The following is an 18,101-nucleotide window of genomic DNA, read 5'->3' on the forward strand; positions in this document are numbered from 1 at the left end:
GATACTTCACATCACATAAGTTGTTATTTTCATTAAACACTGTTATACTGAGGACTATTGAATTCATAAAAATCTTGAACTTGTACCTTTATATGTTTGCCATATACTTCTATTCTTCTCTGAAGAGTATAGAACAGGATTAAAACAGTAAAATTGCTTTTGATTTTGCTAAACTGATCATTTAAAAGAGAACTAAAAGAGATAATGCATTAGTTACAGCGGTTTGTTTTGAGTTACCAACTTGGCCACAGCACCGTATATACGCTAAAGATAGATCAGGTTGAGTAAGTCCAAGTCCTTTTCCTGTCTGTTGTGGTGATCTTTGATATCTTTGATCTAGTTTCGGTGTGCAGTGGGGACTGCATTTCCTACTCAGCAGCTCTGTGAAAAGAGGCCTCAGAACAACTTGAGGTTTGCTTATGAATAATGCTGCTTCCGTCTTCAGGCCACAACTGGTGGATGTCCCAAGTGTATGCTTTCCCCCTCAGAGCCTGAGGGAGAACTGTGACAAGAGCCATTTAGTGGTTACTCCAGAGGTGGTGCAAAGGTGGAGTTCAACCTAGTGCCATCAGATTAGCAGCCTGCAGTCTTTTCTTTTGGCTGATTCTCTCTCACCACAGAGGGAGTTAGGACCACCTTCACGTGGAAGAGAAGAGAAAGTGGATTTGGTAACATAGCAAAAAGGGCAGAGAGGGATCTTGAAACCCCTCTGAAAAGGAGGGGGGTTATCTAGCCTAATTCCTTCAAGCGCTTAAATTACAAAAACAATTGTGAGTAAAATACAGAAGAAAAAGTAGTACTTAAAATACCAAGTATGGTTTCTTGACTTTTCATGTTACTTGAAGTTAATCATATTCACTCAGATAGTAAATTATATTGTAATGTGCTCCCATTTTGCATTTTTTATCAGTTTTTTAAACTGAAATAGCAATAAACTGATTAGCAAGCTAAATAATTAAGTTAAAACTTTATATTTTTTCAATTTGGAATTGACTTCAAATAGACAGTACCCTTCCTTGCAGGCCCCATGGTGTGTCTGGAGAGGCATGCAGTTTGCTGTAGTCCTGGTGTTGTGCCACTGATTCAATGCTTGATAAAATATATCGTGTAAGAATAGGAGAACTGGGAATGTAGTTTCCTTCCACTGTCCAGGAATGAGGATTTCCAGGATAGGAAAAGATGGGGAATGCCATTCAGATTGACTCCCACAAACAAATGAAAGTTCTGTATCAATTTTGTTGAAGGGTATTGCTAATTAGGGTTGCTGTACTAGGTATGTTGTTACAGAACTGACATGAATTTACTACATCCAGTGAGGTAAATAGTCACATAACCACTGTAGTTTCAATTCTAACTATTATATATAGCAGTTAATATGCTCTGCTAGGAGTCTGTATTTCCCTTTTGCATTTCCTGGTTGAACTGATCTTTGTATTGGTATGACTCTGCCATAGCTGTGACATGAGAAAGAGCTTAAGTGCACTCTTCACTGGAGTGTGGAGGTGTGTTGGAAGAAGGATAGATACTTCATCTGCTAAGCCTTCCTCCAGCCCAAAGGTAGCCACGGGAATACCATTACTGGTTTTATGAAGAGAAGTCCTCTCTGCTGCTTTGGAGCTCTGTGTCTGTGCTCGTGTAAGGGAAGAGGGTAATTGAGATTGCTACTATGCACATTGCACCATTTTTCCAGCAGCAAGAGTGAAACTTTCTGCATGCAGTTCTGCAGCTAGGACCTTTCTCTTGAGTTTTCTTGTCCTCACCTTTGCTATTTATCCTGCAAATCTCAAATCATGTACAAAAGTGCAAAAGGTAATAGCATAGAATGGATGTGGAACCATGCTAAAGATGCAGAAAAAATGAATGCGTGGTGTGTCCTTAGTGGTGATTTTCTTCTGTGCAAGTAAGTGTTGAAAAAAGTTGATATTTTCCTTCTAAGGAGAATATTATGCTAACTCAGCATTGAGGAGGAGGCGTAAGTGAGGAAACTGGACATAAAGCTGAAAACAATGCATAGGAAAAGTATCAGCATTGATTTGAGAGTTGGCTTCAACACAGCTGATCTGACATGGAAAATTATAGAGCAGCATGCTGTGGTGGTGTGTGCTTGAGATATTTAATGGCTTAATGTCTGAAAAAAAGTGCAGAGGAGTAGGAGAACTGGGAATACAGCTTCCTTCCACTGTCCAAGAACAAAAATTTACAGGATAAAAAATTGGGGGAACGTGATTCAGATCTACTCGACTCCCACAAACAATTAATGAAAGTTCTGAATCAGTTATTTATTGTGCACTTAGATTTTAGATTCATTAAAGAATTATTGGTTATGGGAGTGCAGTTCCCAAGACAGAACTGCCCTTGTATGACCATCGAGGTCAATATTCTTAGTGCCCCATCAGTGAGTTTTCCTTCCATAGAGCTCCTTCAAGCTCTGAGAACAGCCTTCTGCTAATTTTACGTACAGTGTAGGCACAGCTCCCTTTCTTCTGTCAAAATTATCAGTGATGAAACAAATTGCAGAGGTCCATTTTGACAGAACATCATGTTTCCTGTATCGTTACAGACAAATTAAGGTCTGACAGCGATACCGGATTGTAGGGTACAGGAAAATGCATTTCTCTCTGGAGAACAGGCTTGTGCAGGCTTCTTTAGATGTCAAATTACTACTGGTTTACTGGAAGAAATAAAATTCCAAGGATTTTCAAAAGCCTAAATTGCTTAAAAGATCTTCCCCCAATTTAGCGTAACACAAAATCCATGGGAAAATTATTATATTTTGATGCAAAATTTTGCTGATGTCCTTAATGTGTTTGTTTGGTTTTGTTCTCAATAGGGAAATTTTTCTCTTTCCCTCTACAGAATTTTAAGGAATGGTGCATAAAAATGTCCAAGATGGAGTGAAGGAAAGAGTACACAAGGAGCTTTTTAAAAACTGCTGGAGTCAGGAGGCAAAATATTCAGTCCTTCTCACAATACTTCTAGCACCGATTGCTTTGATCCATTTAGTTTATTTGAATGTGACACTGAGAATATAAGCTAGACTTCCCTCTTGGAAAAATTATTAGGGCAAGTTCAGAATATAAAGAGAATTTTTCTTTAGTCGGTGGTAGACCTGAAGAAGTTTGAATAACTGTTAATTTGAAGGGGGGCAGGGAGGGAGAAGGTATTTAAGGGGAAATAGGATGGCTATTAAACTAAAAAGTTTATTGTTACTTACATCTGTGTACCTGAAGAAATATTTTAAGAGATTTAAATGTTTTGGATTTTTTTGTTAAATCCTGTATATAGTGGTTAGAGGTTATAGAGGATAGTGATGCCTTGTCTATGGAGGAGCTGTTAGCAAAAATTCTCCTTGATCCAAGGGAAACAAGATTGAAATTTATCCTTGCCAAAGGAATTTTTATGCTGAGAAATCACTTTTTATTGTGATTGGCCCCAAGTCTCTTCAGAGCTTCACTAGCTGTATCTAATTTTTCAAGTCAACATATAAGTAAACTAAATAAAAAGATTTTGGCACTCAGACTCATTCTCCAATTTAGTCGCCCCGTGGATGGAATAAAGTATGATTACCCTACGTGAATTTGATAAATGAAGAAGTAGTATTATAGAACAGCTATACATTTTTTTCTGATTGTTCTTATGGTTTATAAAAGATTGTATGGTGGTTGTCTAATAAATTATACTAAAAAGTTGGAGGCAGCAGAAGTAGTAAGAGTTTGAAAAGGGTGCAGAACGAAAGAGAGAAGAGTAGCTTAGAGTCAATCATTATTCCTTTTTGAGAGGAAGTAGTAAAAAATATTTTTAATATTTCTGATAATTCCATATGACACTTATTATTTGCATAATGGAAACTAAGGCTTTTAGAATGAATACTCAGAGGATGTGACTTCTTTGAGTAATTTTCTGTCATCTGGTACTCTGCTCTTCCAACTGCTCAGTAAGTGAGGGTGAGCACTCCTAATGCTCCTTGAGTGATTGGCAAAAAGAACTACGTGGCTGGAGTGGAATAGCTGTGCTGTTAGCTGTGAAAGCAAAATTCCCTCTCTGAAGATGCAGAGATTTTATTCAGCATTCAAAATAATAGCCCTTTAATTCTAGTATGGTATCTCTGTCACAAAGTGGCAATTTGGCCATAATAACTATAGCAGGATGATTGAAAAAAAAAAAAAAAAAACAACAACCCATAACTGTTTCCATTATTAAGGTCAAATGTTCACTTTTAACACCATTATCAAAATACTTAGAGGAGTATTTTAAGAAAAAAGCACTACATGTGGCTTGTCGTGCCAAGACCTTAAAATGGCTTTTGTAGGCCTAACTCCTTCAGCAAAGACATGACTCTGTCCTTAATTCCTTCAACCCTTTTCCTCTAAGAAGCAGATCCCTTTCTCAACTTACTGGTAGCTATTTTCTATAATTTTTTAATGTTCCTACTTTGGGATCTTCTTCTGGAGGATGAAAGTGATTGAATACAAAAGTGCCACTGCTAACACATACGTTATTTGCTGAGTTTTTCCTTTTTCCCTTTTTTTTTGTCTTTTTCATTTTTAAACTTATACATTTCTTAAACCCCAAAATTTCTCAAAGTAAGGTGATAAAAATGGCTAATAATCCTGAAATAAACCAACCCAATGCGCAACCGATATAAACCACAAAGATATAAACTTATCACAATTAGATTATATGTATTTGTAGGTGGAAGGGCTGAAAATTGGAAGATAGTATCTATAGGGGCATACAGTGTTTTGTTTCCTTGATGTTGTATGGAATGGTGTTTCTGCCAGGAGGGAGAATATCTTTTCCTTTGCATGTAGTGCTAACGACATCCATTGTCACCTGACTGAACTGGGCATGAACCGCTCTTCCCAAACATGGCAGACAAATTTTTGGAGGTACAGCTGTGCTGGCTGCTCTTCAGACAAGGTCACATACTGAAATATGTGTAGGTCTCCTGATTTCTGCACGTAAAAATATTTCTGGTATGGAGAAAATGTGTTTTTAATTACACAGATTTTGCTATCCAGAAAGAGGCAAAAGCCTCTATCAAATAGATGAAGTTGATAAATAGAATGCTTCATCCATGCCATTTAATATTTTCTGAAAATTGCTTTGCTTTTTCAGCAAATAACTGCAAAAAATACTTTGCATCACAAGCTGTATCTTGCTTTCAGCTTGTGTTGTTCCTGTTGTTCCCATTGCAGGAAGACCTAATACTCAAGCAGCTTTTGCATTGCACTTAACTTAGTGCATATTTGAATAAACCTTGGACTAAATTGATTTAACATACTGGTTGCTTAAATTGTGGCGACTTTAAATGGTTGCTGCTTTATTGCAGTCTTAGATGATCTAATGTAAAATAAAAGTTATGTTTTTGTACACATTTGATGCCTTGGTATCCCCAAGGTGACAGCAGATAGATATTCGGTGGTAGTTGGTTGAATTAGCTGTATTGTACTGTCCCATCTTTCGGGGCTCATATCTAATGACTCTGAATGCATTGTTTGGCTGAGTTTTTACTTTTCTTTAAACAGTGGACAGCTGTTGTAGCTTGAAAGAGGATATCAGTCCTTCTAGTCTTAGTTGTCTGCTTTTGGAGTCTTGCTCAGGAGCTGAAGAATCTAATCTGAACTTAACTGTATTTTCTGAAAGGCATTTCCTGTTTCCTCTCCCCTTTCAGCACCTTGATCGCATTTACACTGCCTGTAGCCTGTTAAGGATTTTTGGTTTGGGATTTTTGTGTTAAAAGCCTTAGATATTTCAGGGTGTGGATTATTTTTTTAATTATTTTTTTTAATTTGATGTTTAATGGCAGCAGCGTGCAGCAGAGGCTATTCTGATGATCAGAGGCTTGGAGCAACTCTCCTGCAAAGAAAGGCTGAGCCAGCTGGGCTTGTTCAGCTTGGAGAAGAAAAGGCTTCTGGGGAGACCTCATTGTGGCCTTCTAGTACTTAAAAGGAGCTTATAAACGGGAAGGGGAGTGACTTTTTACCTGATAGTGATAGGGCAGAGGGGAATGTCTTTAAACTAAAAGAGAGGAGATTTAGGTTAGATGTTAGGAAGAAATCCGTTACGCAGAGGGCAGTGAGGCCCTGACACAGGCTGCCCAGAGAAGCTGTGGATGCCTCATCCCTAGAGAGAACAGTTTAATTGTACTGTTTCTTAATGGGTCCAGACTCTTTTTCATTACTTACTAATATTTGTAACTCTTCCATTCAAAATTCCTTGATTTTAATGTTTGTAAATCCTGCGTTAAACACTGCACTAAAACTTCCTTGGGTGCCAACCCTAATCCAGCTGATTTTTCTGACCGTAAAAGATTCCTGTGTATACTCAAATATATTTCCACTTTAAATTGTTTTCTAAACTGCATTTATTTTTCTTTTAGGCTTCCAGTGGCAATTATTATTTCATTCCGTACATTGTCACACCTTGTGCTGACTACTTCTGCTGTGAAAGTGATGCCCAGCGAAGAGCTTCTGAGTATATGCAACCCAGCTGGGACAATATCCTGGGGCCACTCTGTGTCCCTCTGGTGGACAGGTTTATCAGCCTTCTCAAGGATGTTCATGTTACATCATGGTAATTTTGTAATTCATTCACCTCCAGAACCTTTGATATACTCATTTTAATGTTGTGGAAAAAGATGCAGAATTCCTAGTAGCACTGATTTTTCCCTGCACTTAATGTAGCTTAAAAGAGGCTGCTATCTTTACTGCTTTCTGGATCACTGTCCTGCAGCTGTTGCAATTAACTAACCATGTTATGCTAGAACGTGATTTATAGTTACTTTCTGAAATATCAGTAAGCAAAGTCAGTCCACTGGTAAGGTAGAGTGCTTAAGTATGAGTTACAGTGTATGAGGTTGTAATAGGAGATGAAGTCAGAGCCTCTTCATGGAACTCAAAGCTGCAGACCATGTTTTCCTGTCACTTAGGAGGTGTATATATATATATATGGCAGCAATAAAAAGTAACTCTTCCTTTTTTTTTTTTTTTTGGTTGTTGTTTGCTTGTTTGTTTTAATATTAGCCTTCTGATATCACATAGAAAACATGATACTGTTCGGCTGCTTGCACAAGGGGCTGTTAGATTTTGAGGGCTGGAGCTAGAGGTGGAAGTGTTTCCCTCTGAACTACTTCTCTTGTACTTTGCAGCTGGTCTTTTTTGTTTGTTTTTCTGGAAGAGGCTGGGAGAGACTGACTTTTCAGGTTATCTTTTCCCCTGTGTCTGAAGCATGAGGTAGCACTGATTGGATTTTTTTCTTTTACCTCATTGCCTTCCTTTTTCCTTTCTTGTTCCACTGTTAAGACCCATGCATAGGCATACCTGCCCACACACACCCTAACCACTTTCGCCTCCATCCGCAGCAGGTCTGCTGTTCTCTGGCACCTTGCTGGGCAGTGTCTGGGTAAGTGCTGGCCTGAAAATACACAAGCTGCCTCCTGCTTCTCCAAAGAAGTGCTGGAGGGGAGGCTACAGATAGGTAACATGGGCCCACTTTAAGGAAAGGGACAAGAAGAGGGGTGAAATGTCACTACAGCTGGTCAGCATAAGGACAGTGGTGCTGTAAAGCCCTGCGGTTAAGCCAGTTTTCTCTCTTCAGCTTTCAGGCTGAAAAGGGCTTTTGTACTGATTCAGAATTAGATGCTGTTGTGGTAGATCTCAGTGAGGAGAAAGATTTAGCTTGATGACCCCACATTTCATCCAGAAGTTTGAATAAGTTTGAACAGGTTACGTGTTAAATCGTTCTTAAGTGACACTTCCATTCCTAAGTTATTTGGATACTTTCAAAAAATATTATTTAAAAAAAAATCACCACAGTATCTGTCTTAGATTTGGTTAACACGAGGGGCTAACTTTCATTAGCCTGGGAGAAGGTAGAAACTTGACATTGGTACTACATGATGAATTAGGCTTGACTTCCTTTTGACAGTATAAAAGCTTTCTAGTAGTGCATACCATGGCTTTGCTGTCTTGCAGTTATGAGAGCTGTATTCATCCTATGGAAGACAATTAGAGCATTTGATTTTCTTTGCTATGTATATGGCTTAGTGTTTAGCAAATCTGAATATCTGCAATACTAATTTGTAAACAAAAAAAACCCCAAAACGTTATAGGCACTTGAGTATCTGTCAGGCACCTGCTAAATTCCCAGTTGTTGACTCCATAGGCTGCTCCAGATAACCTTAGCTCTAAGTAGCCAGTCCAGGTGGTTTATAACTGTCACATTGATAACAGGATACAGTTTTGTAATCTTCCAAATCTCTGACGTTACAATGTGCACTGAAATAAATAAGTTGTGAAACTCCCTCTGTTGGATTTTATGTTGTTAAGTATTATGTTCATTTTAATACACATTATGCTTTATGTTCATCAAACAAACTACAACTAGATCAGCTTTTGGTGGCTTGTTTTGGTTTGTTTTTTTTTTTGAAAGTTTCTTTCCTCTATTGGTTATAAAATCCCGTATTTCCTCTTTACATCACAGTGATCTTTCGTCTCTGTGTCACTCCAAATACTGTCTTTGTACGGATAGAGATACAGAACGCTGTATCTGTAATGGTCAGTAATGGACCAAAAAAATGCCCTAGTTCTACTGTGGTAAAAAGTCACCTCAAAATCCTGGTACTGGTACGTAGTCCAATAGGCTGAGGTGGAGCAAGGTGGATGTATGAATTGGTGAAAAATTTAGGCTTAGATGAAACATTTGATGTAGATTTCTCTCTGAGGCAATGGTACTTTTTTTAGAAATGGTACTTCTTACTAGAAATACAGCTGTGTTTCATAGTTGCCCTCCCTTGCTCAGGGCAGTGGTGGAGTCTCTGTCACTGTTTTAAGAGATGTGTGGCACCAAGGGGTGTGGTTTAGTGATAGGACTTAGTAGGTCAGGTTATTGATTGAACGTGGTGATCTTGAAGGTATTTTCTAACCTAAGTGGTTCTGTTTCATAAGAAATATCTAACAGTCTTCTTTCCATGTCTGTCTTTTACTTCTTCAGTGCCTATTATAAAGAAACACTGTTAAATGATATTAGAAAGGCTAGAGAGAAGTACCAAGGAGATGAACTGGCTAAGGAGCTGGCTAGAATTAAGCTTCGTATGGATAATACTGAAGTGCTGACTTCTGACATTGTCATAAACCTGCTTCTTTCTTATCGAGATATACAGGTATGTTTCTAAAGAGTAAGGAAGATGATTTTACTATGGGATTTTGGGACTTGTTTGTTCTCAAGTCTTTGTTTAAGAGTGATTCAAAGCTGACGCTGAATTTTTGCACTAACAGTTTGACTTGACTATTAAGCTATAAGGGGCTGTAGAGTCTTATGGATTTTACTTGTGAACAAGAGATCCTGATTAGGAGACTTCCTTGTTTATTTTCTGTCATTTTTAACCTCCTTAAAATATATAAATAAATAAAGCGTACCATAGCAAGATGCGTGTTTGCTTTTTCCTTCCCTGCCCTTCTTCCTCTTTCCCCAAAATCAACTATATTTGGAAACTAACAAAACAGATTTGTTTGAACCACTGTATTGATCAGAAGTGTCCAAGTTGTTAACTGTAACTGAATGAAACACTACTTTCTTTTTAAAATGTAAGTACACCTTTTTTTCTTGATTTTGTTTTTTTAAAAATTCTGCTTTTGCTTAAACACAGCTTACACACTGTTTCTACACTTCTAGGCTCTGTGTTTGATATCACTTTTAAAATGTAATTCCAACCATTCAACAGAAATTTTTTTTTCCATCTGGAACTAAGTTGGTTATTTGGCAAGTATAAATGAGACAGGAGAGCAGTGGGTGGCAATATCACCCTGCATTACCCAACTTTCCATTTTGAGATTTATATTTTCCTACTGCTTTTTATCCATGTCATTTTTATCACCTCTGGTGAGTATTTGCACTCATTTGAAATGTCTTCCTTGAGAAATGTAATTGCATTCAAATATGTATTGAATACACAGATTAAATAATGTAAGGCCATCTGTGATCTCAGTGAACTGGCCTCTTCAGCAGTGTATGTGTGGGTTACCTCCGAAAAAGTAAAATGGGTGCACAGCAGCTGAAGTTCTGCAAAACAAGCTATGCAGAATAGAATTTTGCAGTGTGCTGAGAAATTCACTCAACACAACTTGAAAGAGCCAGACTCACTACCTCTCCTTCCTATTGCCAGTAAATGGCTAGAGGTATTCAGTGACTTGGACAATGGCATTGAATGGAGGAAAAGGTAAGTATTGACATGGATAGACAAAGTCCTACTCCTATGAAAAGTTGCGTGAGAATCATAGAATCTTTTGAGTTGGAAGTGACCTTTAAAGGCCAGCTAGTCCAACTCCCCTGCAATGAACAAGACACCTACAGCTACATCAGGGTGCTCAGAGCCACATCCAACCTGACCTTGACTGTCCCCAGGGTCAGGGCATCCACCACCTCTCTGGGCAACATATGGCAATGCCTCACCACCCTTATTGTAAAAAAAATTCTTCATTATGTCCAGTCTAAACCTCCCCTCTTTTAGTTTGAAACCATTTCCCCTTGTCCTATTACAACAGACCCTGCTAAAGAGCCAGGTCCCTTCTTTCCTATAGCCCCCTATTAGATACTGAAAGGCAGCTTTCAGGTCTGCCCTGAGCCTTCTCTTCTCCAGGCTGAACAGCCCCATCTCTTGCAGCCTGTCCTTCTAGGAGAAAGTGTTCCATCCCTTGGATCATTTCTGTGGTCATCCTCTGGATGCACTTCAACAGGTCCATGTCTCTCCTGTACTGAGGACTTCACATCTGGAAGAATGAACCAGGTGAGGCCTCACCAGTGCAGAGTAGAGAGACAGGCTCACATCCCTACTGGCCATGCTTCTTTTGATGCAGCCCAGGATACAGCTGACTTTCTGGGATGTGAGGGCACATTGCTGGCTGATGTCCAGTTTGCCACCAACCAGTACCTTCAGGTCCTTTTCTGTAGGGTTGTGCTCTGTCCTTACATCCTCCAACTTGTACTGATAGCAGGGGTTGCCATGACCCAGGTGCAACACTCTGCCCTTGGATTTATGGAACCTCATGAGGTTCTCCTGGGCCCACTGTTTCAGCCTATTTATATCTCTCTGAATGGCATCCTGTCCCTCGGCCATGCCAACTGCACCACACAGCTTTGTGTCATCTGTAAACTTGCTGAAGGTGCACTCAATCCCACTGTCAGTGTCATTGATGAAAATGTTAAAGAGCACTGGACCCAGAACTGACCCCTAAGGGACACCACTTGTCACCAATCTCCAACTGGACATTGAGCAATTGACCACCACTCTCTGAATACAATCTCACAACCAGTTCCTTGTGCATTGAACAGTCCACCCATTAAATCTGTATCTTTCCAATTTGGAGAGAAGAATGTTATGGGAGACTGTGACAAAGGCCTTACTGAAGTCCAGATAGATGACATCAGTGACTCTTCCCTTGTCCACTGAAGCAGTTATGCGATCACGAAAAGCGACAAGGTTGGGCAGGCAGCAACTTCCCTTGGTGAATCCAAGCTGGTTCTCCCGTTCACCTCCCTGTCTTCTGTGTGCCTTAGCGTAGCTTGCATGAAGATCTGCTCCATGATCTTCCCCAGCACAGAGGTGAGGCTGACAGGTCGGTAGTTCCCTGAGTCATCATTTCTACCATTCTTAAAAATGAGAGTGACGTTGCCTTTTTTCTAGTCACCAGGGACTTCACCTGACTGCGATGACTTTTCAAAAATCATTTGAGAGTGACTTGGTGACTACATCAGTCAGTTCCTTCAGGATCCTGGGATGCATCTCATCGGGATCCATAGACTTACAGCTGTTCAGGTTTCTCAGGCGATCACAAACCTGATCTTTGCTTACAGCAGGAGGAGCAATGCTTACCCAATTCCAGTCTTCTGAACCATCCACTCAAGGACTGTGTGTAAGGGAATCACTAGTGAAGATTGAGACAGAAATATTGTTGAGTTTCTCAGCCTTCTCCATGTTTGTTGTTACCAACCTGCTTGTACTGCTCAGTGGGGAGGGTACACTCTACTGGACTTTCTGTTTCCAGCTGATGTACCTAGAGAAGCCTTCCTTATCCTTCTTTGCGTCCCTTGGCAAGCCCAGTTCCAGATGGGCCTTGGCCTTCCTGACCCCGTCCCTACACAGCCTAGCAGCATCCCTGTACTCCTCCCAGGTTAACTGATCCTGCTTCCACTGCCTGTGCATTTTCTTCTTGCTCTCCAGTTTAACCAGCAGGTCCCAGTTCTGCAATGTCGGTCTCCTGCCTTCCTTTCCTGTCTTCCTACACCTGTGGGTGGTGAGCTCTTGTGCCCTAAGAAAGCTTCCTTCAGGATCTGCCAGCTCTGCTCTGCTCCCTTGTCCTTCAGCACATGTCACCAGGGAGTTTTATTGACTAACTCCCCGAAGAGCTGGAATTTAGCTTTCCTAAAACTAAGCTTCCTGTCTAGTGTCCCTCAAGAGTTTGAACTGCACCATTGCATGGTCACTACAACCCAGGCAGCCTCCAATCCTGATGTCACCAATCAGTTCACTCGTGTTGGTGAGCAACAGGTCCAGGATTGCACCTAATGCTAGCAGTCATGACCTGTCTAGCAGTCATGATAGATTTTTAGGTTAGTGATACTTTCCTCTGCTGGAGGTGATCTCAAGCTTCTTTTTTTCTATTTTTATTTTTATTTTTATTTTTTTCCTACCAGGACTATGATGCTATGGTGAAGCTGGTAGAAACACTAGAAATGCTTCCTACCTGTGACCTGGCTGATCAACACAACATTAAGTTTCATTATGCTTTTGCATTGAATCGGTAAGGATTGTTGTTTGAGGATGTTTCATTATTTTGCTGTTACTTCAAATGGGATTATATTTAAATGTATAACACAGATGATAAGGATCTGTTCCAAACGCTGCTGGAGTAACAGTGAAAGATTTCATTGATACCAGTGGTTCCTTGGTCAGGCTGAGATTGTTCTGAGTCACTGATTCTGAACATCTTGCAATGTTTAGCATAGTAGAGTTGCAAGTGATGCATAATAAGTACTACTTGGTCCATGAGTACATGTTCATGAAGCGGCTTCCTTGAAAGGTTGAAAGGCAGTCTGAACCTACAGGCTATTTCCCAATTTAGCTTCTCTAGATTAGGAAGCACAGAAATGTATTGTTGAACTCTTCTAGATAGCTACAGATTTCGACAGTTCATATGTGTAACATTTGCTCAATTTCCAAAGAAGGTATATTAAGATTATATCAGAAATTAGATCTTATACAAACAAAATTAAATGCATTAATGAAAGTAACTGCTTAGATGAAATCCATGTGTTATTAGAAGTTGAGACCCGAAATTAAAGTAAAAAATTAGCACTGGGCAGCATCAGGATGGCATACCAAGGATCTAAGAACTTAGTAACAGATCTAGAAGAGCAGTCATTGATGGGAGAATCTTACCAGAAAGAGGATTTTTTTTTCTTGTGACATTTTATAGGTAGTGGTAATAAGTCTGGTACCATTTGACAGTTTCATCAAATTTAGGAGTAAATATGAAATTATTGCTCAGAAAAAAGAATCAGATATCACTTTCTCAGTTTTGTGTCAAGGAACAGTTTCATACAGCATTTTATATAATGTGTTCCCTACAGAAGTTCATTCTTATGCAACCATATACAGATCATACATATGGGAACAAACAATGCAGTGCATGTCAGTTGGAAAGTTCATAGAAGACAGTGATTTATGAAAATGATCTGGTGGTTTGCTAATAAGCTTAGTGACCATCTGAATATGACACAGTAGCAAGCAGCCTGAAGAGATATCTGAAAGAATGAAGTACGGAGTATTACTCAGTAGTATAATCAGAGTATACAGCATGATTGATAATGTGCATAATTCTAATGTCTGTGCTTTTATGATAACTAGCAATTAGAGATTTTTTTTGGAGGCTGGAATAAACCCTATTTAAAATACACATGTTTTCAATTTAAAAAGAAAAAGGAAAAAAACAGTTCTGAAATATGAAGTGGTTGCAATGGTAAGTACCTTTATGTGAAGAAATTAATCCCCAAATTATTCCCATTTTCCAAATTCCTCACAGAAAAAGATAGCTTAACCCATATTTGGAACTGTAATCCAAACCTGAATGATGACGAAGTCTTTTTAGGAAAGAGAAGGATAATTAATTTTGATATACAATTTGACTTACATTGTTGTGGTGTTTGTTTGGTTTATTATCTAAGAATGGAAATGAACACTGAGTGTCTTGATTCTCCTCAGCTCTTTGTATCACGAACTATTAAATCTCAGCTGATGAACCTTTTACTTAGTCTTGTTACTTGTTTTGCTAAAATATATCTCTCAGAAAATTTAGATCTGAACACATGAAGACAGAGAATTTTGCAGTTTTGTCTGGTATTTATCACATCTATTGAAAGACGCTTTTCTCATTGGGCAGTTTAAAAATAAGGGAAAACGAGCTTTCAGTATAATTTTTTTTTGTGTACCACATACGGTAGCATTTTAAAGTAGAAACCAGTGTTTTACTGATTTTTGTGATGGTGTGCATTTTAAACGATGTTGCAGTTTGCCTTCCTGGCTGTACAGTGGTATGGTATGGTTTTCCACCTTTTTCTCCCCCAGCCCCTAAAAAATTTCAGACTTGATCTTTGAAAGCTTCTAAAATTCAAGTCTCCTTAGGTTTTCATACTGATTTCTTGAGAAGTGGTTTCAACAAAGAGAATTTGGCATATTTTGACTCAAGACATTGCAGTCAAGGTCATGCCTTGTCCTTAGGAAAACCTGATTTGACTGGACAACAGTTTTTAAAACTTTGCCATTTACCTGTGCATAATAAAACTAGTACAGTCCCTTACCCTCTTTGTCATCAAATTCTTTATATATTGAGTAGCACACGACCTTCATGCCATTAAATCTTCTGTGTTGTTTTGAAACTAGCAATAGAACCCTTGCACAAGATGAAATGGATTTGCTCATGCACCTGCTTTCCTCTTGGCCAATTTCATTAAATTCATCATTTTTCTGAACCAACATGACTTCACCTGTGTTCTGGGAACAATCTAAACATTGCTATAGTATTTTTTAAGAAATGAATGACCAGTTTTCCATCAATAAGAATGCAGAATTCAACCTCTACAGAAGTTGTTGTGTCTTGGAACAAAATGCTGGACCAAAGCCCAGAGTTTAGGACTGGAACAGTTTCAGAACAAGTCCATTTAAGTAAAAAATGACCCCTAGAGTGTTGCTTTTAGCATCTTCTGTGGGACTATTGAACCACCTTTTTTTTTTTTCCCAGTTTTAACAATTATTTTAATAAAGGTTTATGAGAATCTATAAAATTATAGAACATTAGTTTTACTTAAACTGTTTGGAAAGCTAAAATCAGTAGAATAGTAGTTGTTGCTCAGTATCACTAATTGAGCCTACCAGGAGCAAAATACATCACAGAATTGTAGGAGTTGGAAGGGACCTCTGGAGGTTGTCTAGTCTAACCCTCTGCTAAAACAGTATCCCTACAGTAGATTAAGCAGGAAATCATCAAGGTGGATTTTGAATATCTCCAGAGAAGAAGACTCCACAACCTCTCTGGGCAGCCTCTTCCAGTACTCTGTCACACTCACAGTAAAGAAGTTCTTCCTCATGTTCAGATGGAACTTCCCGTGTTCCAGTTTGTGGCCGTTGTCCCTTGTTCTATCACTGGGCACCATGGAAAAGAACCTGGCCCCATCCACTTGACTCTTTCATGAAGCACCGATAACATTCCCTCTCAGTCTTGTCCAGGCTGAACAGCCCCAGGTCTCTCAGCCTTTCCTCATGATGGAGATGCTCCAGGCCCCTCATTATCTCTGTCGCCCTCCTCTGGACTCTCTCCAGAAGTTTCCTGTCGTTCTTGATCTGAGGAGCCCCAGAACTGGACACAGCACACCAGATGTGGCCTCACTAGGGCAGAGTAGAGAGGGAAGATCATCTCCCTTGACCTGCTGGCCACTCTTTTTTAATGCACTCCAGGATACTTCATTGGCCTTCTTGGCGACAAGGGCACACTGCTAGCTTGTGGTCACCCTCTTGCCCACTGGACATGGACCACCCAGGTCCTTCTCTGCAGAGTTCCTTTCCAGCAGGTCAGCCCCTAACCTGTACTGATGCACGTGGTTATTCCTCCCCAGGTGTAGGACTACATACTTGCCGTTGCTGAACCTCATAAGGTTCCTCTCTGCTCAACTCCGCAGTTTGTCTGGGTCTCTCTGTCTGACAGCACAGCCTTCTGGTGTGTCAGTCACTCTTCCCTGCTTCATCTCATCAGCAAACTTGCTGAGGATGCATTTCTCTTTTCATCTATGTCATTGATTGAGATGTTGAACAAGTCCAGACCCAGCACTGATGCCTGGGGAGCTCTACTAGTTACAGGCCTCCAACCAGACTCTGCACTGCTGATCAGAACCCTCTGAGCTCTTCCAGTCAGCCAGGTCTCAACCCACCTCACTGTCCACTCATCTATCCCACACTTCCTAAGCTTACCTACCAGGATGTTGTGGGAGACAGTGTCAAAAGCCTTGCTGAAGTCAAGGTGCATGGCATCCAGTGATCTCCCCTCATCTACCCAACCAGTCATGACATCATAGAACACTATCAGACCGGTCAAGTGTGATTTCCCATTGGTGAATTCATGTTGACTGCCCTTGATAAACTTCTTTTCTTCCATTTGCTTGGAGATGACATCCAGAGTAAGTTGTTCCATCACCTTCCCAAGGACAGAGGTGAAGCTGACTGGCCTGTAGTTTCTGGACTCCTCCTTCATGCACTTTTTGAAGACTGCAGTGAGATTGGGTTTCATCCAGTCCTCAGACACTTCTCCCATTCTCTGTGATCTTTCAAAGATGATAGAGAGCGGCTTGGCAGTCACTTCTGCCAGCTCCCTCAGAACTCATGGATGCGTCCCATTGGGGCCTGTGGATTTGTGTGCATTGAGTTTGCCTACACAATCTCTGACCAGATTCTCCTTGACCAAGAGGAAGTCCTCCTTTCCTCAGACCCTCTCTTTTATCTCCAAAGTCTGAGATTCCAAAGGAGCTGTCCTAGCAGTAAAGACTGAAACAAAGGTGTTCAGTAACTTGACGTTATCAGTGCCCCGTTATACAAAGGTTCCCACCTCATTCAGCAGCAGGCCCACAGTTCCCCTAATCTTCCTTTTGCGATTGACATACTTAAAGAAAACTTATTGTTGTCCTTGACCTCCCTCACTAGATTTAATTCTAAGTGAGCCTTAGCCTTCCTTGTCACATCCCTGCATGCCCTGACAAAACATGAGCAAAACAGAATTAACAGTTTTAAGAATATCATACCCTGTTAATGTTTGCTTAATTGTGAAAGTGTGCCAGATCTGTGATCATAATCACCAGAGAAAGTTGTTTATTTACTTCCTCTTGGCATTTGTTACAGAGTTCTGTTGGCAGTTAAGTGCACTTAGTGTTTTCCAATCAGTGCTGTGCTAGTGATGTGGCAGGCAAGTCAGAAAGGCTTCTGAGGGCACTGGGTCATTGATGGTAAATCCAGTGGACACATGCTTGATCTGAACCACAGTTGTGTGCAATTCTGAATCCAAGTTCACAAACCATGCGAAGATGAGTGACAGGGATGTATTGCTTCAGAGTAAGCACTATTTCCAGCATAGCTGCCTGTTTTCTTGTTCTGACCTGGCTTGGATGGTAAACAAAGCATGCATGGGCCTGCCTGCAGAGTACTCTGCAGAAGTACACTAAGGCATTCAGAATTACTTTATGCAGGGGAAGCAGACATTGCCATGATAGTTTCTGGCACCCTTGATTGGTACAGCCTCTTTTCCACATCACTCTCTTCCTCCCATTTATCCATCCCGGGACACTGTGAGCATCTCAGATTTCTCACCTCTAATGCCTAACAACGTAGAGACCGGTAATGAACATTAGCAATGATGAGATTGTACATGTTTCCAAACTTGGTTCCAGGTCACCCTCCTAGCTGCTGTTTTTGAAACCTTAGAGAGCAAAAGGCCAGTCTTCTAAAGCATTCCAAGCTAAATAATTTTGACTCCACACAGAACAAGAGAGTGTACTTTTTAATG

The 18,101-nt window shown here is 40.1% G+C and overlaps 1 protein-coding gene across 2 annotated transcripts in view; it reads left to right on the plus strand.

The window, feature by feature from the left end:
- The window catches only part of MAP3K15 (mitogen-activated protein kinase kinase kinase 15), a 74,746-nt gene that overhangs the window by 19,834 nt on the left and 36,811 nt on the right, over positions 1-18,101 (plus strand). For both annotated transcript variants that reach the window (XM_021409172.1, XM_021409164.1), the window contains exons 4-6: positions 6,383-6,576; positions 8,995-9,163; positions 12,694-12,800. In XM_021409172.1, coding sequence (XP_021264847.1) covers positions 6,383-6,576; positions 8,995-9,163; positions 12,694-12,800 — 470 coding nt within the window. The remainder of the gene's footprint in view (positions 1-6,382; positions 6,577-8,994; positions 9,164-12,693; positions 12,801-18,101) is intronic.

The sequence above is a fragment of the Numida meleagris genome, chromosome 1, assembly GCF_002078875.1.
Source record: "Numida meleagris isolate 19003 breed g44 Domestic line chromosome 1, NumMel1.0, whole genome shotgun sequence".
NCBI classification, from domain to species: domain Eukaryota; kingdom Metazoa; phylum Chordata; class Aves; order Galliformes; family Numididae; genus Numida; species Numida meleagris.